Below are 25,716 nucleotides of genomic sequence, written 5' to 3'. Positions count from 1 at the left end.
ATTATGTGGTTAAAAAAAATACAGTCTTAAACTTGGAAGTAATAGTATCTTCTTCATCTGAGAGAGAGGTACCTCTCTGAGAGGTACCTCAGCAAAATTGCTTGATAAAGCAAAGACAGGGGTGGAGAGAGTGAATCAGTTCCTAGAATCAACCCCTGTCTGCATTTTAGACACGGAATAAAATGGACTGGATTAGGGTTGGAGCAATCCAGTGGATGAGGTGGGTGAGTTTGCAGTCTTCAGTGTGTTAGGCTCTCAGTGAGACCGCAGAGACAGCCGTAGAACAGCTCATGACATAGCTCCTACAGGCTGTGGGATAGTATGGGTGCTAAAGGGCCTCAGAAGCCACTCTGCAATCCAAGCCAGAAATGGATGCACAAAACATTTCAAGTGTTAGATGGTTGAATGTTGTTGACTTGTATGCAGATCAGGGTAACCACATTAACAAGTATTTTCTGTTACATTTTTTTTATTCTGCCATGATGAGAATGTGAATGTTATTTTAAAGGATTCTGGTGTAATAAATGGCAATGTTGCTCCTTACTTCAAGAATGATTTTCTGGAAGCTGACAAATTGACAGTATTGGCCAGGTCATTAAAGGCTGTGAATTTTTCTCTACCTATTTCACATAATTCAACAATTTGAAGGTTGCCAATCCAAAGCACAAACCACATGTCATAAGTAATAAGGATTTTAAGTGTGATCCCTTTACGTAAGACAAGGCAAATGCTCTGAGTTGCTTCAGTGTCTATGTACTCATTAAAATCTTCCTAAGCTTATTAACTTTCAGGATCTGCTTCCTTGAAAAGATAGAGATTTTCAGTCAAAACATCCTCAAGGTTAGTTACAATGTTTATAACTCTTGCAATTTTATTGTGTTGCTATATTTGGTCTTTTTTCCAAGCTTTATTTTCAGAAGAAAATGCTGTTGCAAAATTCACAGCTCTCATTAAAAATGCACACAATGAAACCAAATTCTATTTTGCACTGTTTCACAAAAAAAGAAGGCATAAAGTGAGTGTACACCCCAAACTCATAAAGCAGAAAGAAAATGCAAAATATTTAATCACTACCATCTCATGAGAAGGCCATGCAGAATTGGCAATGGTTTGCTTTCCTTATATTACAAAGCAAAACAGGAAAACTCCTATACACAGTAATCTGGAGAAAACCTACTGAAACATTTCTATTGGAAAATGAAATTTCCTTTCTAAATATGACTGGTGAGAGGACTGTCTTTTCTGAGCAATGAGAGAAGGCCAACAACCAATTCAGTTATATGCTGTTTCCCACAGCAGACATATGCAGGAAGATATTCAGCTTTGGGCAGTCTAGCAAGTCCCTTTCCTTCCTTTAAGCTATTCTCCTTTTGACTAATATCTTTATTCCTGCCCTAATATTCCAACAGTATGGAAACAGAGACTTGAGGAGGCACTAAATCAATTGCTGTCTCCAAAAATCTGGGGACCTAGATGAAAATGAGTATGTCACTCCACCTAGGGCAGAGACAAGTTTGGTACGTACATAAAAAGAAACAGAAGAAATGGAAGGTAAAATTTTAGTTCCTGAACCAGAGAGACTGCAGGGAAAGTAGGATCTCATTTTTTGTGATTCTCTTCTGTAGAGCAGGAGGCTTTCCTATTTCTGTGGGTTTCTTTCCTGGATTGGTCCAGCTATTGATGCAGCTATCATTCTTCTATGTGTAAATAATAACAAAAAAAAATGTTGGTCTTTTTATGCAAACTTAGTACCATATTTGCATTTGGTGGTGGCACATTAAAATCTCATTTAAGTATAATCCTATAAGGTCTAGTAAGGTCTCATTCTATGACTTCATATGCCTTGAGATTAGACAGGCATTTCTGTGGAAAATGTTATTCAATTATTTTTATTTAGAAAATGTTTAATGAATCAACTGAATGTTAAATGAATCAATGAACCAGCCTTACTAAGAAACTGCCTCCTTTCTGTGTTCAAGATAAACACGTGTTAGAGCTCTAAGAATCTAAGCAGTAGGTAAGAGTGTGACTGAGCTGGTGAGCTGTTCTTTCAGTGGCAACATGGGTGTAAGCCAAATCAGAACCACCATGTCACCACAGCCCAACAGTCCCCAGCCTGACTTCAGAGGGTGGATTCCCCCTGGACAGCAGAGCTGAATGTCACAATGCCTAAATCCCTCTGTGCGTTTTGCACTTCATGCTTTCCCCAAATCTTAGGACTGTGAAGCTGAAATTGTAGGTCACAGAGGTGTATGCTTCACACAATTGCTGCTGGATGGGACTCTGAGGTTCACCACAGTAGCTCTTAATTGCAATAAGAAAAGGAATGCACATTCCACTATTGACTACTAGTTTGTCTACAACTGGAAGAGGACATTACAATTAATTTAACAATTACTTTCATTTCTATTTTGAGTTTGGGGATTGAGGTTTTTTTCTATTTGTTTATTTGCTTAATTTTTTTTTTTCATTTGTTTCTTTTTGCTTTTGACAAATCTGCTGGATATTAAACCAGAGAAAATGAAGTTAAGCATTTCTTTTGCATAATAACATATTCTTCCCAGCCTCTTCTATCCCCTTCTCTTCCTCCTCCACCCCTTCCCTCTCTCCTCTGCTCCGTACACAGTTATGTCAAAAGATGCCACTTTTGAGCTTGCGAGGAATAAGCTAAATTAAATCCCTCATTTTAATCTTCCTCCATCACTCAGCACTGTAGTGTAATTCCTAACCTGAAAGAATAAATAATATTTTCTGCTTTATGCTCAATCATGTATATATCTGCAATTTTCATGCCCGTGGACCACATGCCTAGGTATAAATTAATGCTAAACACTTTAATTACAATTAAAATGTGTTTTATTACCAAATGCAGACTAAACTAAAACAAACAAAAACCCAAAATCTCATAGTAGGATCAAAATTGCAAAGACATTCTACACTGCAAATTCTACTAGTCAAGCAGTGGAAAAACAATACAATTACATGCAAGGGCTTGTAGGGACTTGCTTAATGCATGATGAACACGCTGACCAAATACACGGTCCTCCTACCTCTCTCTCCCAGAAGTATCTGAAAGGAAGAGGACAGATGTAGCCTTCCTGATTTTGGGCCATCACAGAGAATGGGATGACAGATGTTGAGCTATTCTTTCAGTGTGGGCAGGAACTCCTCTCTGTCAAACAAAGAAGATTGACAGTCTCAGAGCCCAGTTTATTTGTATAAAAAAGCCAGCTGCTTCTTTAGCAGTTGAAGGCAGTATTCCTAGCATAGTGAAAGTAGATGAATAAATTAATAACTACTAACATGATATCTGTTGAATGATTCTGTGGAAACAGTAATTCCACAAAAAATGTAGCATAGACTTAATGTCACTTTTCCCCATGGAATGAAATGTGTCTTTACTGCTGAACATACAGGTTCCCAAATTCATACTTGAAACTGTCCTGAAATCTGTGCAAGATCTAATTAATGCTTACTGCTATCATATACAAAACACTGACTGCATCCTAATAAAAAATTACTTTAAACTTTCTGCCTATGAGAGAGATTTTTGGTGTAAACAGATTTCTAATCACCAACGAATGGACTTCAGCCATTTCAGAAAATCCATTTAGCATTTGATATCTCTTTTATCTACTTTTAATATAGCATGACACAAACTGATATTTAAGGGGTCGTTCTTTACAGTACTATTCATTTTTCATTAGCCAAGAACATCCAAGGAAAAAAATAGTTTATGCCATGAAAGTCAATTTTGAATTGCAATGTCTGAAAAAATAGAGTCCACATACAAGCTGTGGTCCACTTACACACCTTTCCTAGCCACTGGGTTCCTTCCAATTAGCTGTCACCACAGCGAACCCCAGCAGAACGAGGCGTGTGCTTTAGCGCTCTCCACCTGTATAAGGCGTGCTGGCGCCGCTTGGAGAGGGCGGGCTGGGGTTCGCTGGCGGCGGCCGCGGCCGGGAGCGCGGCGGGGGCGGAGCGGGGCGGGCGGGGCGGGCGGGGCGGGGGCCGGGCGGGGAGGGCCGCGCCCGCCCGCGCCTTTGTGCGGCGCCCTCCCAGCCTGTCAGCGGGGCGGCCGTGATTGAGGGGGAGGCGGCGTGCGGGAGCCCGGGACAGCGCGCCGGGGCTGTGCCCGGGCCGCCCCAGCCTCCCGCGGGCTAGGGCGGCAGCTTGTGGCGGGCGGGCTGGGCGCACGGCTGCTCTCGCTCTGGGCACGCTGGTGGGGCTGGGCTTTACCTGCAGGCGCAGTGGCCTGTGTGCGTCACTGCGATGTGGGAGACGGGGTCTGCGGGCCGCGCAGGTCACGGCCGGGTCTGCCAGGGAAGCCCAGGCTCTCCGCCTGAGCTCAGGAATCCCTCCGACAGGGGTAGGGCTGTTTCCCCTTGCTCTGGCCCGCCCATCTCGGAGTGGCCCAAGTGTTTACCTCAGTGTTGTTTCCAGCTCGGGGCAACCCTCTATCCCATTGTGGCAACAGTCAGTACTTGCATCATTACCATTTATTGCTCACCACTATGAAGCAGACCACTGGAGTAAACTTTGTCTGACACTGCTCGGTGTTGGAAGAACAATTTTACATTTGCACAAAAACGAGCATCCTTTCAGAGGAGCAATGAGATTTTCTACCAGGAATCATTCTGGCCTTTCACCATACAGCTCTGATGCAAAGCAGTCGCTAGACAATTAGCTACACACCTCAGGAGCAATGGCATTGGCTTCTCCTTGTGCAGACATCACTGCTCTGCATCCATTGGAGCTAAAATCGCAGTCTGCACATTCTCTTTGGACTCGGTCTCATGGGGTGCAGTGCTGTCACTACTTTGGCCGTTTAAAGAGGCCATGCTGCATCCTGCCCAGCAGAGCTCTTTCCCTTCCAGATGGATGTTTCTCTTGGGTTTGTTATGGTAGTAATGCTGTATCCAAATGCCAGCTCAAGGCATTCAGAGCCTCCTGCTGGTTTAAACCAAACTTGCCTGTCCATGATTGCCAGGTATGCACAAGGTTCCCTCTTGCAAATGTTGCAAGAAACAGGGCAATGATTCCTACCCAAAGAGAAGCAGACCCATGTTTTGGGTCCTAATGGAAGTTGACCCTTCTGAGAAACCTTATGGGTATCTTAGGCAAACGTGATTAAAAAAAATCAAAGTAAACTTGTGTTGTTAGACACCTGTGTGTCTTAACAACACAACATGTTAGACTGCTTCAGTAGAGTTATTTTCCTCCATCATCTCACACGTGTCAGGAGTGAAAAATGTATCCACTGTGAGCGTGGGCAGATTAAGGTTAAGGGGAATGTTACATGGGGTAGATGTCCTGGATAGTTGCACGTAGGGTAATGTATCAATTAGGAGAAAAACACCTTGCCAACACTAGTTGTGGTCCCCCAAACACAATCCCAGTGGGTGACTTGCCTGTTCCCCAAGTAACAGGAAAAATGAGGGAACATGCTGGTCAAAATAACAGAATATCATGCTTGTCTTCTGAAGATTGCTACTATGCGTAGTCAGTGAATCCACACCATACTAAGCTGACATGAAAAAGTGGAGCCCCTTGATTTGTTTAGAATTGGCAGGTACTTAGTGAATTCTTGAAGGTGTGAGCAGAAGAGTAGTGTAATGGAAAGAAAACACTGTCATGTATATGGAGGTGTTGCCAGCCTGTCTATTCGGGAGTGGATTTATAATGTGGAGACAAGGGAGAAGAATCTGCCGAAGTGATTTGGATCCTTGGAGAAGTAGGGCAGGATGCGTCCCTCCCTCTACAAAAGTAACCCAAACCGGGAGGAACGCAGAAACCCCCGGAGGTAGAACTCGCCCTCCGGGCTCAGCCAGCCCCGGCCGGCGGCACTCCGGGAGCGCTCCAGGGAAAAGGGCGCCTTGCCGTCGCCGGTATGCGGGAACAGCGGGGCAGGGGAAGCCCTCGCTTCTCACGTCTCGCATCTGCGTTCCCCTCGGCCATTGCGTCCTTCTTAAATATGTGTGCTTACACACACTTACGTACCGCTCGCCTCCGCCGCATCGCCTTTGAAGATGTTTACTCAGAGAGACGGCATTGCAATAGCGCTTTATTGCAGTATAATGCACTGGGGGAAAAAATAGAAGGGGCTCATTATTGCGGTTGATAAACATGGGAAAAGCACATGCCTGACCTTTCATTTGTACAATTAATTGTTCCAGCAGAAAGAAAATGAGTCTTAATTGTGCACAGCTTCCTAGAGGATCAGCTGCGTGTGCTCCTCTGCGTTCTGAGAAAAACACTGTGAAGTTTTCCTGGAGGCTTTTACTTTCCACTAGGGCAATAACAAGAAGAAAGGAAGATCTCTATGTCCCATCCCTCTTCTGTTTCAAAGAGGAAGGATATTGAATTATAGTCATATTTCAGTGATCTGCAGCATTTCTTTCCGTTTTGTAAAACATGCTTTTCCGCTTGTCCAGTGCTATTTCCCCTCCACAATAAGGAAAATTTTAATAATGCACTACCAAACTCTATTTGAGAGATCAAGGGTTGGCCCAAAGCTGCACCTTAAACCCGAGCTCAGAGTTTAGCTCTCAGATCACATCGATAGCAGTGGTGGTCAGGGTTAGGAACGGGACTTCCCAAGCCCTGCTGTGTTGGCGTCCAAAAGGTGTGTGTGCTGCTTGAGGGCTCTGAAGGGGCCGCTTCCTGCGTCCTCATGCAGGACTCTCGGCATCCCAAACCTCCCTCGGGAAACGAACCTCTTTGGTCGGTGACTGGGGACATCAGCCACGGCGAGCAGAGGGACGGAGCGCGGCGGAGGGGGAGGGAGGGGACGCGCCCGGGACGCCCCCTCCGCGCCCGGGGACAGTGGAGCGCCGGGGCCGCGGGATGGGCCGAATTCCTCCCACAGCACTGGCAGCCCCGCCGGCCTCGGGGGGCTGAAGCTCCCGGGAGAGCGAAGTTTTGGTCCTTTCAGAACCGCCGGAAAACTCTTTTGTCTGTCCCCGGTTGATGATTAATAACCCCCGGCACCGATCCTGCCCTCGGCATCGTCCCTGGGGAGCCGCGGGGCTCAGCCCGCCCGGTGGAAAGGGATCGAACCCTACCCGGGGCACGGGTGAGGTCCTGCCTCGGGAGTGTGACCGTCTTAAACGCACTCCTTACCGATACCGATTTTTAATCTCTAAATCACAAAGGGACACATTCTGTGCTCCTTAATAGAGCACAACGTCCATTGACTTCTGTCCCATTGACTTCAATGGAAGTTTCGCTCCATTAAGGACCGCAGAATTTGGCCTAAACTGACCGCAATAATTTTGTTGCCGGTAATGGAGCTTTAAAGCCCTCTCTAATTAGCCGACCAACAAGAATCGTTAAACATGCTGTGCAATTCCGAGTGTGCTACGTGGGGGCTACGAAACAGCTGAGCAGTCCCCTTCAGACCCGGAGAAGCTTAGAAACCGTGTTCAGCGAAAATTCCAGATTTCCGGAGACAACCGGGGGAACCGGGGGACAAGGAATATCTGCTGTAGTTAGGGTCTGAGCTTGAGGAAAGAGACGCTCTGAAAAGTTATTAAATACCTGATTTTACACTCGGCTTTTGCCCCCCTTCGAAGACCCATTTAAAGAATCACGGTATACGCTGCTGCTCCTATTTATCAAAGATAAACTAAATGAATTGTGTTTATCCTTAGCCCGGAGCACTCCTAACGAGTTACGCTAAATCTGTGAATGCCTGCGAGCAGTAAGCAGCTGTAGTTTGGGCTGGGATGATCTTCACTACGATCAGGCACCTTCACGTTTAGCTTTATGACTAGCACTTTTCTCAGTACGGGGGCGGGGGTAGCGGGGAGAAACACAACAGAAACAAATTCAATCCACTTTAGCTGAATTCATCTGTAAAGGCACTTTCATTACACGAGGCTCCTGGGCACAAACTCCTTCCTCAATTCTGCAGCTGTAGATCCAACAGCGTGAACAAATATTTTGCCAATATTTAAATTTAATAACCTGATTGTTACACACCTACATTTAAATCCCTGCAGACTGTCTACTACCTGTAAATTTTAAACTGGGAAAAAAAGCGTTTTCCTCTTGAGATCAAATATTGAAGCAGTGAAAATGGAGTAAAGGCTTGCGATCCTTCAAGGTGAAATGCAGAAAGAAGAAAATATGAGTTGTAAAATAGCATAAACTTATAAGGCGTTTCATAACATTTTCTCGACGAATTAACCATATGAGGAAAACAAAATTTAAAAAAACTTCTTGAAAACTCTAGACATGTCCAGTATATTAGTCATCTATGTTTAAAAAAAAAAATGGGTTCGGAAGTTTTGGTCAATATTCCAGGCAAAATATGCTCAACAGATGATAGTGGAGATGCAGCCAGAAAACAACTCCAGCTATTTAAACTGTCAAATGAGACATAAAGCTGCATTGTAAAAATCATCTGGAAAACAGGTTTTCCTATTGAAGTCGCTATGTGTTAATTACTGTGATCTGGAAGAGCTCTGTATCTAAACGCCTGGAAGCCGACTTTCACCCCGCATATGTAAATGAAGAAAGTGCTGAATCTAAGCCAGAGGGTTCATGTTCGGATTCATTTCCGTGCATGCCTAGACATTAATATGTGTTCATGTAGGGTTCGTACAGTACGAGGTGTTATTTCCTTATAAAGAAACACCAGGTCTCGCTTTCCATTCTCCTTACAAAATTATTCGCATTATTTATGCTACATTGAGCGATCTAATTTCTTCGTGATAGTCAGCTAATTGCTCTGGCAGGTAATTAGAAGCGGTTTACAACGCAAAGGGCTTTTGCGGTGGCCCTCGGATTATTAAGTTGCTCTGTAAATTATACCATATTTGCCGAAGAGAGGGAGGGGGAAGGGGCTTTTGAGAAGTTCTTCTGCTACGATCAGAGCTGAGACACGTCCCTGTCCACCCCCCAACACTTAAAAAAATGGGGGGAGGGGGCTCTTCCAGGGCTCGGAGTCGAATTATTCTCAAGCACGCGATCTGAAGCCCATTTTGTTCGTGCTCACTGGTCCAGAATAACTTGGCCATAATGGCCGGGAATGGGCCAGGTCTGCAGCAAGCTTCCTGCGCCCTGGCAGCATCCAGCAGGCATGTGGGAAAAGAATGGCTTAAATGGGGACATCTGTTCAGTGTTGCTCATCTCGCTCCTGCAGCCAGGTCGGGTTAAGAGAATAACCTGTTCACCACCTTGCTTCCCTCCCGCTGCTCGTCTGCCCCCCTCCCCCGAAGTTAATAAGGCTGCTGGGGAAGGGGGGTGGGGGGAGAGGGAGCGAGGGGGTGACCTAATTGCTCTGCCATATAGGCAAATAACGACAGGGAAAGGTGGCAGCTACATTGTAAGAGGAACAGTAAATATATCAATATTGGGGTCTCTCAAGTCAAATCGCAGGAGTTCTGCATTCAGGAGACGGCTGTGTGCACACTGAGTGCGTGAACGGACGAGGGCAAAACCTTCCTGGCACAGTGCTTCGAAGGTATGACTTTCCTGAAAGACCACGGATTCTTCCACTCCACAAACGGCAGCAAGCAAAAATGTTTTAATTTTTTTTTCCAGACTGACACTTCTGTGCAGTTGGGAGAACAAAGAAATACATATATACATGCATACATACATACATGGCATAGAAAGCTTTCATTTTCTTCTATGTTCTCTGCAGGCTACGATTTTAGGTGTTTTAGGATTTGCATATGCGAGTGTCTGTCACACACATTCATATACGCGCACATATCCACATATATTTGTATGTTTATACATAAATAGCATATATTTCGGGGCGTGACCCAGCTTCAGGCAGACTATTTAATGGGAAAGTCCTGTCTTGCACACCGATTTTCCAATCGGTTACTGTATCTTGGCACCCTCTTGAAAAGCTTGTACTACGATTTGAACACGTGTGGTTAAGCCATCGGACCCAGAGCAGCTCCTAGATTATTTGTAATTAAGCACAATTCCCAAAGTAACATTTATCTTCCCGAAAACTGCGATTGCAATTGTCAACCGTCTGGAGGAGACGCGGGGTAATCTGGAAGCATTACCTCCTCTCCTAACGGAGCAGAATGAAAAGAAATCAATACCGCTGAGGAGAAGAATTTAGTAGTTTTTAACTGTAAGTGGTGTCTGGGAGAAGGTGATATATAATAAGAAAGAAACAGAAAGCAGCTTAAACAAATCTATTCTAGGCAGGACCGAAGGACCGGCGGCGGGGGCTCCGCGCTGTGCCCCGCCCGGTGCCGGCACGCTCAGCCCGGGCGCTCGCTCTCCCCGCCGGCGCCTCCCGGTACTTACATGACCGCCCGGGAGCCGATGCGTGCACAGCGATAACGTACCGGGGGAGCGGGGTGTGGGAGTTTGGGGGGGGGTGGGTGGGGGAGAAGGCAGGGAAGGAAACGGGGAGAAGAAGGAGGAGATGTGGATCGGATCTAGGCGCACACCGGCGATGTAAACAGAGTGGGTGTGAAGGTGCCTCTTCCTCTCCCTCCCCAGGCATGCACACAGCAGCATGTGCGCGGTGTCTTCCCGGGCTAATTTAATTACAAGGACCTTTCGGAGACGCAGCTAGCTTTTTTTTTTTTTTTTTTTTCCTGCCTTTTTTTTTTAATATTTTTTTTTCCTAGCACAGATCCAGACAAACAAATAAACAAACGAGGAAACACGTCTAAGTGAATCGCGAATCCCCTTCACCGGCTGCAGAGAGGTTGGCGTGTACCCTCTCCATCTCCAAAGGGGCTCAGACAGAAGCCCGGGCTCTGCCGGGCGCCTCCCCGCCGGCTGCGCGGAGGAGCAGTCAGGCCGCTCAAGGCTCGGAAACGCGTGGTGGGCAGCGGGACGGGGACACCGGCAGGGTTGGCGGGTACCTGGGACACGTTTACACCGACGGAAGAAAAAACCCACATAGGCAATAGGTGATGGCAGCGGCGCACACGCACTGTCCGCTCCCGCCGCGCTTCACCCCGTGCCCGGCAGGGAGCTCCGGTCTCAACCAAAGTGCCCAGGGAGGCAGTGAGGGAAACGTCCCAGGTAAAGCACAGCAATGCAGAGGTGCAGGTAGAGGTTAAGGGAGGACATTAACCACCCTCTTCGCTCAGTGACCGCCAGGCACAGCACGGTCCTTTCTGACTGGTGGCCGTTTTGTCTCGTTTACATCCTATTCCCCTTTCTCCGCTCCCCGCACAAGCCGAGCCCTCGTGCGCCTGGAGAGTTGTTTGTCACCCCTCCGTAAATCTTCCAGGCGACAGATTCTAGGTGAAGGTGTCGGGCGAAGGGGACACCTCCTGGACCCCCACCTACCCAGGGCAGCAGGTACGGGGCGGTGGGGCAAACACGGGGGCAACGCCGCCTTTTCCAGAGCACGGAGCCCAGAGAGGGCGAGGACAAGGCCCCCGCCTAGAGGCTTTCCCCCATGCCCACGGGAGCGGAGCTAGGAGCCGCTGGACGCCGAGGGGCGAAGCTTCCTCCTCGCTGGACGATTGACAGACGGTGGAGCGGAGACGCACCGCCAGGAAGGCGGCAGGAGAGTCTGGCTCCCACCCGTGTGCCCCTAAATTGGCGCAAGGGTGGCGTGAAGGGCTTTCTCTCGCTAACATGGACATTCAGCATACGGCGTGGTCAGCCTGCAGCTTAATCTTTTCAGCTACGCCTTTTCAAATAGCACAGACCTCTGTTTCCTCAAAGAGAAATGCCCCTCTACACCCCGGTAGCGCTGTCTGTAGACAGGCGAGGACCTCTGGTACAAGGGTCTATCCATCTCTGTCCGCTTGCCGGTCGCAGCGCGGAGAATCGGGGTTTGCTCCAAGAAAATCCACCCCCACTCTCGAAAGGTTAGCGACAGCTATCGTTGTGTCTAAAGTTCCGATATTGCTAATCTACATTGTAGGCTCAAGATGTTAGGCAGACTTGAGCAAGTTGTTCCCAGGATGTAAATTAGGTCCAAAAAGCTGTTGTCCAAATCGAAGAAACAGAGAAATTAATCTGGGAGACTATCCATCATAGGCTGTAATAAAGGGAGCGACATGGATGAGACAGATGATATGATTAAGGAGCTGTGGTCGTTTTAATTAACTTTTTGCTGTCCTGTAATGATCAAACTGGTCAACAGACCCGGTCAATAAGCATGTTAATATCAAACAAATAAAACCAGGGATGATTAAAAACCTCCTGGTTTATTAAATTTGAAATTCAAATGAAATTTATGCTGGAGATGCATACAGAATGCTAATAGATTTTAGCTTTATTGAGAGTGGATCCCACAGGTTTTCAAGAAACGGCACGAACATTTATCTCCTCCCGTACATTAAACTTCAAATGGGGGAAAAAAAAAAGTTTTAATTAATTTCTGGAAAACCTCTCTTTCTGGCTCCCCCCCTCCGCCCCCACCTGCATATTATGTTGATGTACTGCACCCTTAAGTGCAGTGGTCAATAAGGCAAATGCAAACAAAATTGTAAGCTTGCTTAAATCCTTTGCCCAGCAGGCAATGTATACAAAGGAGGAAGGTTACAGATGTTTCCGTGGCGAATTCAGAAAGTATCAGCTCACCGCTCTCAAAGTTCAGAAGCTGCTGCTTTTCCAGTTTCGGGGAAATTGTCAGAATAGCAGGAGGATGCCCACTGGCAGGAGTTTTGTGATTTCTGTTCTGATGTATTTGCCTTTTTTTTCCCCCTGCCTCTCAGTTGAGTTCCCTTGTAAAGACTCCCACGACTATTTTTACAACGAGTTTTTCATAATTTCCCACACGTTGCTTTTAAAGGAAAAGCGCACTGAAAATTAAGGATTTTCGACCCCAAATCAAAGGAGTCAAGGCAAGCATCGGAACAAACAAACACAAAAAGATCAAAAAAGGACACGTTTCCTCTGGGCAGACAAGTGCAGACAAAATACGGATGCGAATAGACGACCCACCCGGCGAGGCTGTCCTAAAAAGAGATATATAACTAAAGGCTTCTACTTCCCCGGTGTATGGCAAAGTCTCTCAGACTTTCTGGGGCTGAAAGGAATGCGTGTCGATCTTTTTACCTAACCTGGCACACCACAAAATGCGATTTTGTGTTCATCTAAAATGTAATGCTTACAATGCTTGTTTTGCTCTTACGGTTTCTGATCTATGTCTTAATAGTTCCTCCCCATCTCCAGCAGATAAAGAAAGTGGAGATAAAAAGTTAATAAGCATTCATACAAGGGAGTATCTCCGGGAAATGTTCTTCCCCTCTTTGCGGGTGATAGTATTGATTAAATTAAACCCGAAATTTAAACAAGTGTGCGTTAGGTCTGTAAAATGAATATCATTATAGAAGGAGACCAAAGCAATGAAGTTAATTCTTTTTTATTTGTTAAACGGAGTTCCCTCCTTCCCCCACCCCTTCCTCCTTCTGGGCTGGCCTGTCACGCCTTCTCAACAGGCTAAAATCATTCAGAGCAGCTCGCAGAGAGAAACGCGACATTTATGGTAAGCGTCAGCTTTCAGAGAAAGAAAGCAGTTCATTAATTTACTTCACTCTTACTTCAAAGTATGATAATGTACATTACTCCCTTGATCAATAGATATGATGTACAGTCAATATCCCCACGACACGGAAACGGGTCAAAACCGAAGCCGAGAGAATGAGGAAAAACATCCCCTGGAAAACTAAGCAAAGCCATGTAAAGCCCGCGGGGGCGAGAGCACCTGGGCGAGCAGGGCCGGGCCGATTGGGGTCCCCCAGGGACAGGAGGGGAGGGCTCTGCCTTTCCCTGCAGCATCCCAGGGCTGGCCGAGAAGTCGAGGGGAGCAAAGCGTTCACCTCCGAGGGGCACGAGGGGGCGGGAAGCCGCCCCTGATTGTGCCGGTGCCGCCCGGGTGGACTCCGCTTGTGCAACCCCTCCGCCAAGAATCACGCCTGAAGCCGCGGTCGGCGAGGGCGAGAGGGAGGGAGGGACAAGCAGCAGTGGCCTAAAGTGTTTTCCCCCCTTGCCGGACAGCGGGAGAAGAAGGGCTGACCAGAAGGGATCGGGAAGGGGGAGAGGGGACCAGCTCTCGCCAGTCCGTGCCGATAATCATAGTACAACTGAGATAATGATGATGATGATATGAAAATTCATACACCATTCCGCGGGAAAAAAAAAAAAAAAAACAACAACAACAACAACAAAACAAAACCAAAAAAACCACCAGCACAACAAAAGCAACTGTTGTCAAATTGCGCACACGGGGGTGGGGAGGAGGGGGGTGAGCGAAAGGGGCGGCCGGGACGAAGTAGCCCGACCCGGGGCGAGCGGTCCCCGCGGACCGGGGCCGCAGATCGCGCCGCTCGCCGACGTGAGTGCGTGAGGTCATCAGCGCCGGCGGGGCTCGGCGGGGCTCGGCGGGGCTCGGCGGGGCTCGGCGGGGCTCGGCGGGGCTCGGCGGCCGGGCTCGACGGCGCTGCTGACTTCACGCAGGCACGTCGGCGAGCGAGGCGGCGGTGGCGGGGATTGGCTGGCGGTGGCTCAGCGGCACTTCAAAGCCGGCGAGGGAGCTACAATTGTGGTGGAATGGGCGGAACTGATCATTGTATTGCACACCTCTAAAAAAAACACTGCCTCTGATTTATCAATATAAAAAAGATCCTCTGAGAGGAGGGCACTTTTGTGTGATGGCAACTTCACTTCTAGGGGTGAGTCTAAGGATTTTTTTCTCTTGCTGGTTTAATTGGTTTCTTTTTATTGTCGATTGGAGGGGGTTAAAATAACCCCTGTCTTGACCGGGGCTATCAGTCTCCTCTATTCAGCCTGGTGTTTTTTTTTTTTTTTTTTTTTTTTTTTTTTTTTTTTTTCTAGCTTAAGTACAAGTGAATTTAGGAGAAAAGAAAGAGTGAGAGGGGGAAAAGGGGGCAGAGTCACTTTTCAGTGAGCAAGAAAAGGTTTTAAGGGCATTTGTAGAAACAACCTACAGCGCCTGGGCTGTGCTGTTCCTGTGCCCCAGAAGAAGTGGCTTTTCTTCTTTACATGTGACTGCTGGAAGAAAAAAATAACAACAAACAACAAAAAATATAATCCCAAACCCAGCACTATCGGGTTTTTTTGCGTGCAATTTTTTTATAAAATTCGCAACAGATTGTGGCTTTTTATTTCCCTTTAAAATAACACAACCCACCGTGTCTAGCAGGTACGTTCAACTCGTGTATGCATCCATATTTACATATGTTAAATTTATATATGTATTTCATTATCGTTGCTACGTAAATTAGGCTGATTTAAAGGACGCTTTTAAAAAAAAAAAAAAGTAGTAATTTGATAGACCTGCGATCCTATATTTAAGAAAGCAGCCTTACTGGCCTGAGGGACGGGGACCGGCCACGTCCCGGGGAAAGAGAGCAGGTTGAAACGTAGCTGCCGCCGTGCCGGGGGCATCTTTAAAGCAACGGTAACAGACGCAACTTTTTCCCCCTCTCTTTTTTTCTCCCCCTTTTTTAACTCTTCCTGAGCTCCTTCGGGGGAGGGGAGTTAGACAGTGAAAAAAAGTCCCGGTAGGCGTTTGGAGGCAGAACTGCGGTGCCGGCCCCAGGGAAGGGATCCTCCCGCGGGAGTCGCGAAACTTTGCGCCCGGGGCCGGGCGGCGGAGCGGAGCGGGGCCGGGCGCGGAGCGCGGGGCGCGGGGCGGCGGCGCGGGGCCGCTCCATCCCTGACGCCGGCGGGACGGCCCTCTCCCCTCTGTGCCTGCAGGAGGAACCGCGGGTAGGCTCCACGCCGCTGGCCATGCTCGCCGCGACCTGCAACAAGATCGGCAGCCCCAGCCCCTCGCCGTCCGCCCTTTCGGACAGCACGTCCTCCTTCGGCAAAGGCTTCCACCCCTGGAAACGCTCCTCCTCCTCAGCCTCGGCGGGCAGCTGCGGCGCCGTGGGCTCCGGCCTCCCGGGCTTCGGCGTGGCGGGCGCGGCGCGGAACGGCTCCTCGGCGGCGGCGGCAGCGGCGGCGGCGGCGGCGGCCGCCCTCGTCTCGGACTCGTTCAGCTGCGGCGGCTCGCCGGGCTCCAGCGCCTTCTCCCTCACTTCCAGCAGCGCGGCGGCCGCCAGCTCCCCCTTCGCCAACGACTACTCCGTCTTCCAGGCGCCGGGCAGCGCCGGTGGCGGCGGCGGCGGCGGCGGCGGCGGCGGTGGGGCGGCAGGACAGGAGGCGGCGGCGCACCAGCCCGTCTTCATCTCCAAGGTGCACACGTCGGTGGAGGGGCTGCAGGGCATCTACCCGCGGGTGGGCATGGCGCACCCCTACGAGTCCTGGTTCAAGCCCTCGCACCCGGGGCTCGGCGCCGGAGAGGTTGGCTCAGCGGGCGCCTCCAGCTGGTGGGACGTGGGCGCCGGCTGGATCGACGTGCAGAGCCCCAACGGGGCGGCCGCGCTGCCCGGCTCGCTGCACCCGGCGCCCGGCGGACTCCAGACCTCGCTCCACTCGCCACTGGGCGGCTATAACTCGGATTACTCGGGCTTGGGCCACTCGGCCTTCAGCAGCGGCGCCTCCTCGCACCTCCTCAGCCCCGCCGGGCAGCATCTCATGGACGGATTTAAGCCGGTGCTGCCCGGCTCCTACCCGGACTCGGCCCCCTCGCCGCTGGCCGGCGCCGGGGGCTCCATGCTGGGCGGCGGCCCCGCCGCGCCGCTGGCCGCTTCTCCGCGCTCCTCCGCCCGCCGCTACTCGGGGCGCGCCACCTGCGACTGCCCCAACTGCCAGGAGGCCGAGCGGCTGGGGCCGGCGGGGGCCAGCCTGCGCCGCAAGGGGCTGCACAGCTGCCACATCCCCGGCTGCGGCAAGGTCTACGGCAAAACCTCGCACCTGAAGGCGCACCTGCGCTGGCACACGGGCGAGCGGCCCTTCGTCTGCAACTGGCTCTTCTGCGGCAAGCGCTTCACCCGCTCCGACGAGCTGCAGCGGCACCTGCGGACCCACACGGGCGAGAAGCGCTTCGCCTGCCCCGTCTGCAACAAGCGCTTCATGCGCAGCGACCACCTCAGCAAGCACGTCAAGACCCACAGCGGCCCCGGAGGCGCCGGGGGCCCCGGCGGCGGCGGCCCCGGCGGCGGCCCCGGCCCCGGCGGCAAGAAGGGCAGCGACACCGACAGCGAGCACAGCGCGGCCGGCAGTCCGCCCTGCCATTCCCCGGAGCTGCTGCCGCCCCCCGAGCCCGGCCACCGCAACGGCCTGGAGTGACAGGCGGAGGCTCGGGGCCGTCGCGCCCCCCAGTCCCGCCGCCCTCCTGGTCGCGCAGCCCCCCGAGCGCGCAGCCCTGCGGCGGGGACGCGGACACGTAAGTAGCTGGCACGGCTCCGCAAGAACAGCGCTCAGCCTCGCGGCCGCTGCGCTGCCCTCCCGGAGCCCCGCACGGTGCTGGCGGTGCGGCCGAGCCGCGCAACCCCCGCCAAGGGGGCAGGGGAGAGGCTCGGCAAGGGCGGAGAGCTGCGACCCCCATGGGGCGGCCCCGCCGCCGCCTCCTTTCCCCTTCGCCTTGAGACCCCCCCCCCCCGCCCACCCCGGCCTCGTGTTGCTTTTAGAGCGGAAAAAACACCCACGTCCCCTCTCGCTTTGCTGCTGGAAACTGTCCCGTACTCCCACCCTCCGCCACTGTCGTCGGTACATCCTCGGTGCCCCGGCGGGGCGGGCGGGCCGGCGCTGCTCCGCGGCGGGGCCTCCGACGGCAGCGCCGCCAGCCGCGCTCCGTGCCCCGCAGAGCCGAGCTCACACTCGGACCTGCTCTCATCCCGGTACCTGCTCGGAGCCCGTCTGCTCCCGGGACCGGAGCGGCAGTGTGCTTATTTCCCTACCCCCCCCCCCCCTTTTTATTTTTTTTTTGTTCAATTTAAACAAATCGTTTACCTCCTCGAGTCCGAATTTCACTGCGTTTGCCAGCATATTTGTATAATTCTCGTTTAAGCAAGAATCGTGAAATACGTTGAAAATAATTAGGTTGAAAGTCGTATATTTTTTTTTAACTTCTGACAGATGAAGAAGAACCGTGGGTTTCAAGCGAAGATGTATTTCCAATGCCAAAAAAGGGAGACCGGGGGGGGAATAGAAAAATTAAATATTTGTAAAATGCGTCTGAACCTATAGGTTTGTACCACTGGAAAATCGTTCTAGATTAGCTAACAATTAAATAAAACTCCACCAATATATCGGTGTGAGGTGCAGTTGTCCAGGAGACGATTTTGTATAGTATTTTTCTTGTACATTTCTTCCAGTAAATATTTGAAAATATATTGAAATACACTTGAGCTTTTTTTTTTTCCTTTTAAATTTTTATTTCTTTTCCTGTCACGAGAAAACATTCTTGTTGCAGTCCTGGTTCACTGCATTTTTTTTTTCTGGACTCCTTGCTTGAAGTGTGCATCAAATCACACTTCAGGATATAGGTTTTGCTTGAATATTAATTTAGCTAGGCATACAACTGTAATTAAGCAAACAATATTTGATAAATGTTGAATGACATTTAATTTAATGGAGCATGTACTTATTTGCATTTGCTGGCAGTTCAGGTATAGTTACGGTGAGAGTTCTCCTATATTTCATAAAGTGGGTTTGCCACAACCCATGTATTAAATAAACTGTCCAAGTGAAACTGAACTAACGTTGGCCTATGTGTATTTCCTGAAAATAATATTGATAAATGTTAATAAACACTCCTGACACTACATTAGCGGTTTGCAATGCTGCAAACTAATTGTCTCATTGTAATGTTGAAATAATTTGGATATTTCACATTGAAATGAAAAGCCCTTCGCTGGAACATTTTAGATTTGCATTTTAAATGCATGAAATGTAATTGATTTTTATCTGTAATATTTTAAATGGTATTAATAAACTCCAGAAAATCATTCTATCTTAGGTCAGCCAGTTGTTTTTCTTTATTTAAGCCCATCGTTACAGTCAGTGATTTACTCTGAACTCGTGTGGCATGAGTTGTTCTCTAGAGTTACAGAGAAAAATACAACGAGCGTAAATTTTAGGACATACTGAGAGCAGCTTTAAGGCATTAAAATGGGTAAGTTTTTCGGTTTCATGCTTTTTTAAGTGTACCATCAGAGGAAACTAAATGAAAGGCATTAGCCCTTTTAAAATTGTTTTTATCAGAATAATTTTACACTGCCTCTCACAAATCTGAGTATGTTTGAGAAGCTGCTTTGCATATAACTCCTCCTTGAAATGTTTTTTTCACATCACGCCAGATCCATTGTGAAAGGAGATTTAATATTGAAATGCTGAGGGTCATTATTGCTTTAAAAGACAAAAGAAAAAGTGGTCCTCCGCTTTTGTTTTGAGGTGAGGTGGTTGTGGCTGGGAGCGATGCTAATTGCCGTAGCCAGCACTAGCTTCTTCAGGTCTCAGGGCTGGGAAACTTCGCGGTTGCGTGTGAAAACTCCCTTCTTGTTCGGGGGCGTTTTCCCCACAGGACCGGGAATCTGGGCAATTTCAGGGGCTGCGGGGTGCTGTCAGCCAGCCGGTCAAGCGCTGCCGCCCTTGCTGTGTCCTTTAAATCTTTTCCTCAAGCTCCCCCTGGACAACAATAAAAACACAATTGTGCGTTTGATTAGCGTTTTGGCAAAACCCCCCAAAACACCATACCGAAACTGAAACCAAACCACAAACCCCTCAAACTCCTAAAACTTTCTTTTGCCACCTTGTTTGGGGGGTGGGGAGATGGGGGTGGGGAAGCGTGTGGAGGCCGTGTTGTTTCTGTTTGGAAATCTGGTATCTTGTGTTACCTAGGGAGGTGATGCTCACTGTTGGGGTACTGAAAAATTAGGGCTAGAGCATGTAATCTGCATAGCAGAATGATCTTTTTTGCACATACGTAAAACACGTTAGTAGTACCTTAAACAACAGGGCAAAACTGCAGGGCAAAAAGCACAGACCTGTCAACTACAGATGCAATCAAGATTTTGGTTCTTTGCACGGTGTAGGGGTTAGGCAGGACTATTAACAACCACTAGCAAAAAGAGTTGTTCTGGTTGACTTCTCCTGAGATACATTCAGATTTTTCTTCATTACAAATGCAACCAGGAGAGGCCTGAAAAGTTTGCTACTGAAAAAAAGCAACAGTTTGTTCTGATTTTGTTTTTTAATACCATGTAAATAGGGTGGTGTAGCAGCACCTGAATTTCCCCAGTGGGAGTGAGGGGCAGTGGTTATGTTACTTGGAAATTTTGGTCCTGATTAAATGGTCTGAGCATCTAGTAAAAAGGGTAATGGAGAAGAGAATAACTTCTAATATTGCTTCTCTGATATCCACCTGAAAAGAGAGCGCTATCAAAATGGTGTTCTCCAGGAGCTTGGGGGTTTCTTTAGGGCACTGATTGCTCCATCTCGGGACTGTCTGGCAGTGGGATAGAGTCAGCAGCAAAACTCATCCTTCACCCAGGAAGGAGCGTGTGCTGCTGCTGTTTGGGAGTTGCCAGTTTGGGTCCAGGCTGTGTGAGAACACACATATTTTTCCTTTCTTTTACCAGCAAAACCCAGCACTTGAAGGCTGAATAGCTCCTTTTTGTAGTGGATTTACTTTTACTAAACCCTTCCAGATAAGGGCATTGAGTTGCTTGATAGGAGCCGGGAACTTGTCTCTGCGTTGTGCAGATCAAGGTAGAGTTAAACTAGTTTGCTGACCTGCAGGTCAAACCGGTGTCCATCAACTTACCTTCCAACTGCCTTCAGATGATTGTGGCCATTCCCGTTTGCTCTCTGACCTTTTAAGTCGCTTCCCTTCAAGCTCGTAGCAATGTCTATCGAATTTCGTGTCCTGCTTTACCCATTATTCCAGCTTTTTATTGTAATTTTCCAGTTTAAATTTTCAATAGAGAAGTGACAGGAGATGTGTGCAGCTGAAGTGATGTAAAATGCCACTTCATTTCTGCCTGCTGGTAGTGCCTTTCCTGCTACCCTCGGCCTGTGCCTGATGAGACGAAACTGCGATCAAAAGATGTTGACTTCTCCTCGATTCCAGTCTCGGAATGCGAAAGCAGAAAAAAGAACTGAAATATCAAATGCTTTATTTTTGGATGTGGTGGTTAATCCAGCCGTCAACACATTCACAGCTGTAAAGGTGATGTAATAAGGCTACTTGGTGCAGTCCAACAAATCTTTCAGTACGAGTGGCTGAAAGTAAGTATGCACTTGCCAAAACCTGTCACATTTCAGGTACATTCTGTGAAGTGAACTCTGGTCTATCTTGGTGAAGGAGGAGCTGGGAAAAGGTATGAGCAAATTAGGTGTGCAGTTGCTCATGCTCTCACCAGATTTATGATAAAAGGACAAAACTCTTTCGCTGTATCAGAATAACTTTATGTTAGAATAAACGGAGTCTCTTTCTAAGCTGACTCCATTACACTTTTTTTTTAAATCGTAAAGATATATTAAAAGTTCCTCAACAATTCCATGGAGGAGAGCACATTTTGCAATATCTGCTTTAAAATGTAGAACACCAATTTTTCACTTTCCACTTGTTGTGGCATCACTTTAAGCAAACTGTCTGTCTTTTGCTAAAGTGTATGGAGAAATTGTTGCACATCAGGAAGTTGTGTATTGAGGAAAAACTGCGCTATTTAGGACAATTACTGTGTTTCCTGTTCTATGGTTTTCTAACTGCCACTTGGAATTACTTTTTTTAAAAAAGGGATTAGGGAAATAGGGGATAATGGCAACTGCATAGGAGCCTTAGTGGGGCACTTTAAATACCGAGTAATTCCATTTTACACTTGTGGATTTCGAAACAAACTGGGATCCTGTATTACTTCTTGAGAAGGGCACAATTTTTCAAGAAGCATATTTATACTGCCTGCAAGACCCGGTGAGGAGCTGAATAATGGCCCAACCTCCTGTGGAGTAATCTTGATCTTGGCAATCGGAGAATTCTGCTTTTCAGCCTGAGCGATACTTACTACTCTGCAAAGTGCAAAAAGCAGACAGGGAGCCCCGACGCTTGCGCAAAGTTGGTGTCCCCAGGGAGGCGATGCTGGGAGCGGCCCCCGCTCCCGGCTGGAGCCTCGGGGCTGCCCTGTGTGTCGGGGCCGCAGAAAGAAGGCATGTGAGGGTTCATCCCTTGTTATGGAAAGAGAGATGCTTGGGCGGGAGGCTTCTTTAGAACAGCTTTTGCTTCTGGGGCGATGTCAAGCCGTGTAAATGTCTTTTGCGGGGACGAGGAAAAGAATACTTTTATGTTTTTTAAGTATTATTATTATTGCCGGCAACATACTTTGCTTTACGCCTGTCCTCATCCCTTGAGACGGGAGGACGTGCATGTGTGTGCCTGTGCCACTCAAAGCTGTTCTCCCACGCCTCACCAGCTCTCCTTCCGCTGGCAATCAAGCCAGCCGTTCGGACGTCCCGGTTGCTGCTGAGCAGAAGGCTCCGCACCTCGCCCGGACTTTCTCCCCATCGCTGCAGCGCTGCTTCTCTCTCGAGCGATAGCTGCCTCCCCACGGCCCCCTTCCCCTTTCAGACGCACCCGCGCACACGGGGGAGCGGGGGCGGCGCGGCCGGAGCTGCCGCGGGCTCGCAGCGCCCCCCGGTGTGTGCGCCCCGGCGGCAGCGGGACCCCCGCGGACGCGGGGCTGGCCGGAGGGGAGCTCCGGCGGAGCTCCGGGGCTGACCCGTGCGGCGCCGTGGGAGCGGCGGGTGGCGCGGGGCTGGCCGGAGGGGAGCTCCGGCGGAGCTCCGGGGCTGACCCGTACGGCGCCGGTGGGAGCGGCGGGAGGCCGGGGCTGGCCGGAGGGGAGCTCCGGCGGAGCTCCGGGGCTGACCCGGGCGGCGCCGTGGGAGCGGCGGGAGGCCGGGGCTGGCCGCCCCTGCCCGCGCCGCACGCGTTCTGGCAGCGGGCGCCGGCGTGTCCTTCAAACTCAGCGTGTTTTACTCCAAATCACAGCCGGTTCTCTCCCGCTGGACAAGGTGCCCTGCTTTGCCTCGAGGGACACATCGCGACACTCCTTAGGTCGGTGGGCTTATTTCTTTTGCAGAGCAAACGGTCCAGAATTCGTTTTTGCGGGCAGATGAACAGCTCCATGCCTTTATGGGAGAATGAATCTCTGTGAAATCGCCTGGAAATAGGTGAGATGGAGAAGGTGCCTGCAGCCCCCCAGGCTCCGCCGAGCATCCACACAGCGGCTCGAAACGGGGCGGCCGGGGATGCCCTCCGCAGCAGGACGATGTCCTGTCTCGGATGAAGAGGCGCTGGAAATGCGAAAGCAGCCACTAGGGAAGGATTGGGAATTTATTTGATATTTCATCCCCGAATTCTTTGAAAACTGCTGGGAGGGGGAAGTGAGAGGGTGTCAAAGGTTTTGGCTGAGTTGCTAAACTTATTCATGTAGTTTAAGGCTATCTCGGAGACGGCTTTTTTTTTTTTTTTTTCCTCGAGTTTATTGCAGAAAACTCTGTCCCGAGGAGACGCTCCAAAGTACTTTCCTATATTTTGTAAATTTAGTTTCTCACGGTAGCTCAGGTGTTCTTTTCATCCACTTGTGCGCGTGAAAGGCAGAAAGCGTGTTCCTTATAATTAAAATTGCTCCACAGTTAATTAACGCTGCTCCCGGGTTTAGTTTTAGAAAGCATTTTTGGTTGTTTGTTGTTTGTTGTTTGTTGTTTGTTGTTTGTTGTTTGTTGTTTGTTGTTTGTTGTTTGTTTTTGTTTTTGTTTTTGTTTTTGTTTTTGTTTTTGTTTTTGTTTTTGTTTTTGTTTTTGTTTTTGTTTTTGTTTTTAAATCAAAATGTATAGCGTGTTGTTAAACTCTTACAACCGTGTTAGCACCCGGTTTGGGAAGGACTAGCGGGAGGCACTGGCGGCTCCCGGGGCTCGGGGGGACGGAGCGACACAACGACAGCGCAGCGGAACGGGCACAGCAGGCAAAGGTGTCCTCTCCCAGGAAAGGCGGCCGGCCAAGAAAACCCCTTCAGCCTGCAAATAAGGTGCTGAGGTAATATCACCGCCTGCTTCTCTGCCTCCGATTGCAAGGAGCAGGCAGTCGGATTTTTAACTACTCGAAGGAAGATACTTTAACACTCAGAACTTCAGGGATTTCCCCCTTTGCCCAGCTGTTCCTTCTTATACACCTCTCGACATTTTAACCCCTTAGTCGCCTTCTCTCCTACTTTTCAGAGGTTTGGGATTTTTCCTTTTGGTTTTGTTTTGTGGTGTTTGTTTGTTTGTTTGTTTGTTTGTTTGTGATTTTTGTTTTTAGGTATTTTCATGCTCATACTCGAAGATCAGACATGGATGCCTGGCAGCAGGTATGAAGATTTTCTTCTCCATTACAGCAATCAACCTGTTGTGAGGATGCTGCCTATCCTTGCAAATCTTGCAAAAACATTACCACCAAACTTCACTCAACTGCCTTCTCAGAGCTGCCAAGTGAGTTCTGTGAACCTCTCTTTCCTCAGGGTAAAGGAGGCAAGCCATAATTACTTGCCAATAGTGATTTTTGGTTTCTCCAGAAATAAATATAAACTGGCATTGCTGAATAGCAAAAGGTACTACATTTGATGTAGGGTTTAGGTGGGCAAAGCAAACAGGCTGTCCCAAGGGGGAAATCCCTACCTGGTAATAGGTTGGTACCTGGAACTTCAGTAAGAGCCAGCATCACTGTCTGCTGTGTGTGTTTGCTTTGCTTTGCATAGTCTCACCATTACCACACTAAGAATGGGGTTTAATTTGCTTACCCATATACATAGGAAAGACAAAGCCAAAGGGAGAAAACATTTGCCAAACACAGTTTTCAATTGTGCTGAATGCAGCGCACACTGCTAAATCTGCACAGCCATCTTCTGTGTTAGGACAAACACAGGTCTCACTTTTTAGAGGGGTGCAGAGCAGGACTCCTTCCCTCTAGAGCACTGGTGTCACTCACAAAAACAGTGACACAGCCCTGGCTCAGCAGCCAGGGAGTTTATCAGCCTCATGCACCAAGCCCAAGATTTCCAGTAGACTTCTGTTTTAATGCCCACTTTGACACTGGATCACTTCTACTTTCAATTAAACTCAACCGCCTGTGGGAACAGCTGCAGACTAAATTTACATCCCGTTTTGCCAAGCACAGAGTATTTAGAAGAATGAATGAATGAATGCATGAATGAATGCATGAATGAATGAATGAAAGAAAGAATGAATTGAAAACACATGCAAGCAGCATATCTTTATTAAAAAATAGCTTACAAAACTCTGAATTCTGAAAGACTTGGATCCTGAAAGAATTGCTCTCATCAAAGACATCCTTAAAAATGTAACTGCAATATATTTGTTTTTAGTTCTGCTTAGTCCTTCTCCCTTTATGACACAGAAATCCAAAAATTCAGTCTGACCTGTTTCTGCTCATAAATGAGAAAAGCTTAATTGATGTCAAAGTCATGCTATGGATCTTGTTTCTGTTCTGGAGAGCTACTGAGTACCCAAACATGAGTTCAGTTACAAAACACAGTATGTAAGAGTTCACAGTGTTTTATAGACATTAAATCACAACTTGGCTAACATTCATGTCAGGCCCTGCTAATTTTCACTTGCTGTGTCAGACATTAAGTTTTTCTGACTGTATGAGTCAGGTAAGAAAGACGATGGACTTCTAAAATGCTAAGTTTCCACATATGTATCCTTTAGTCTATCGTGAGGCAAATATTCCAAGGTACATTGCATTCAGCATCATACCAGAGAGGGAGTGTAAACATTTTTTTTCTACATATACATTAAAATTGAAATATAGATACATAGAACAAAAGATTTTCCTCTTCTTGATGCAGT

At 48.6% G+C, this 25,716-nt stretch overlaps 1 protein-coding gene and 1 long non-coding RNA gene across 2 annotated transcripts; one reads left to right on the top strand and one right to left on the bottom strand.

The window, feature by feature from the left end:
- Positions 1-4,527: 4,527 nt before the first annotated feature.
- Positions 4,528-14,099, bottom strand: LOC146768172 (uncharacterized). Its single transcript, XR_014951642.1, has 2 exons — positions 12,535-14,099; positions 4,528-11,989 (listed from the first exon to the last, which is right to left on the bottom strand). It is a non-coding gene; the product is annotated as an uncharacterized LOC146768172 (long non-coding RNA).
- Positions 14,100-14,365: 266 nt separating this feature from the next.
- On the top strand, positions 14,366-22,523 carry SP8 (Sp8 transcription factor). Its single transcript, XM_021538052.3, has 2 exons — positions 14,366-14,627; positions 15,676-22,523. The coding sequence occupies exons 1-2, from the start codon at positions 14,607-14,609 to the stop codon at positions 17,152-17,154; spliced, it is 1,500 nt and encodes a 499-aa protein (XP_021393727.1). The 5' UTR covers positions 14,366-14,606; the 3' UTR covers positions 17,155-22,523.
- The last annotated feature ends 3,193 nt before the right edge of the window (positions 22,524-25,716 follow it).

Source organism: Lonchura striata, chromosome 2 (assembly GCF_050655825.1).
Source record: "Lonchura striata isolate lonStrDom1 chromosome 2, ASM5065582v1, whole genome shotgun sequence".
NCBI classification, from domain to species: Eukaryota; Metazoa; Chordata; class Aves; order Passeriformes; family Estrildidae; genus Lonchura; species Lonchura striata.
Note: the sequence above shows the minus strand (reverse complement) of the source record. Positions and strands in the feature narration are given on the sequence as shown.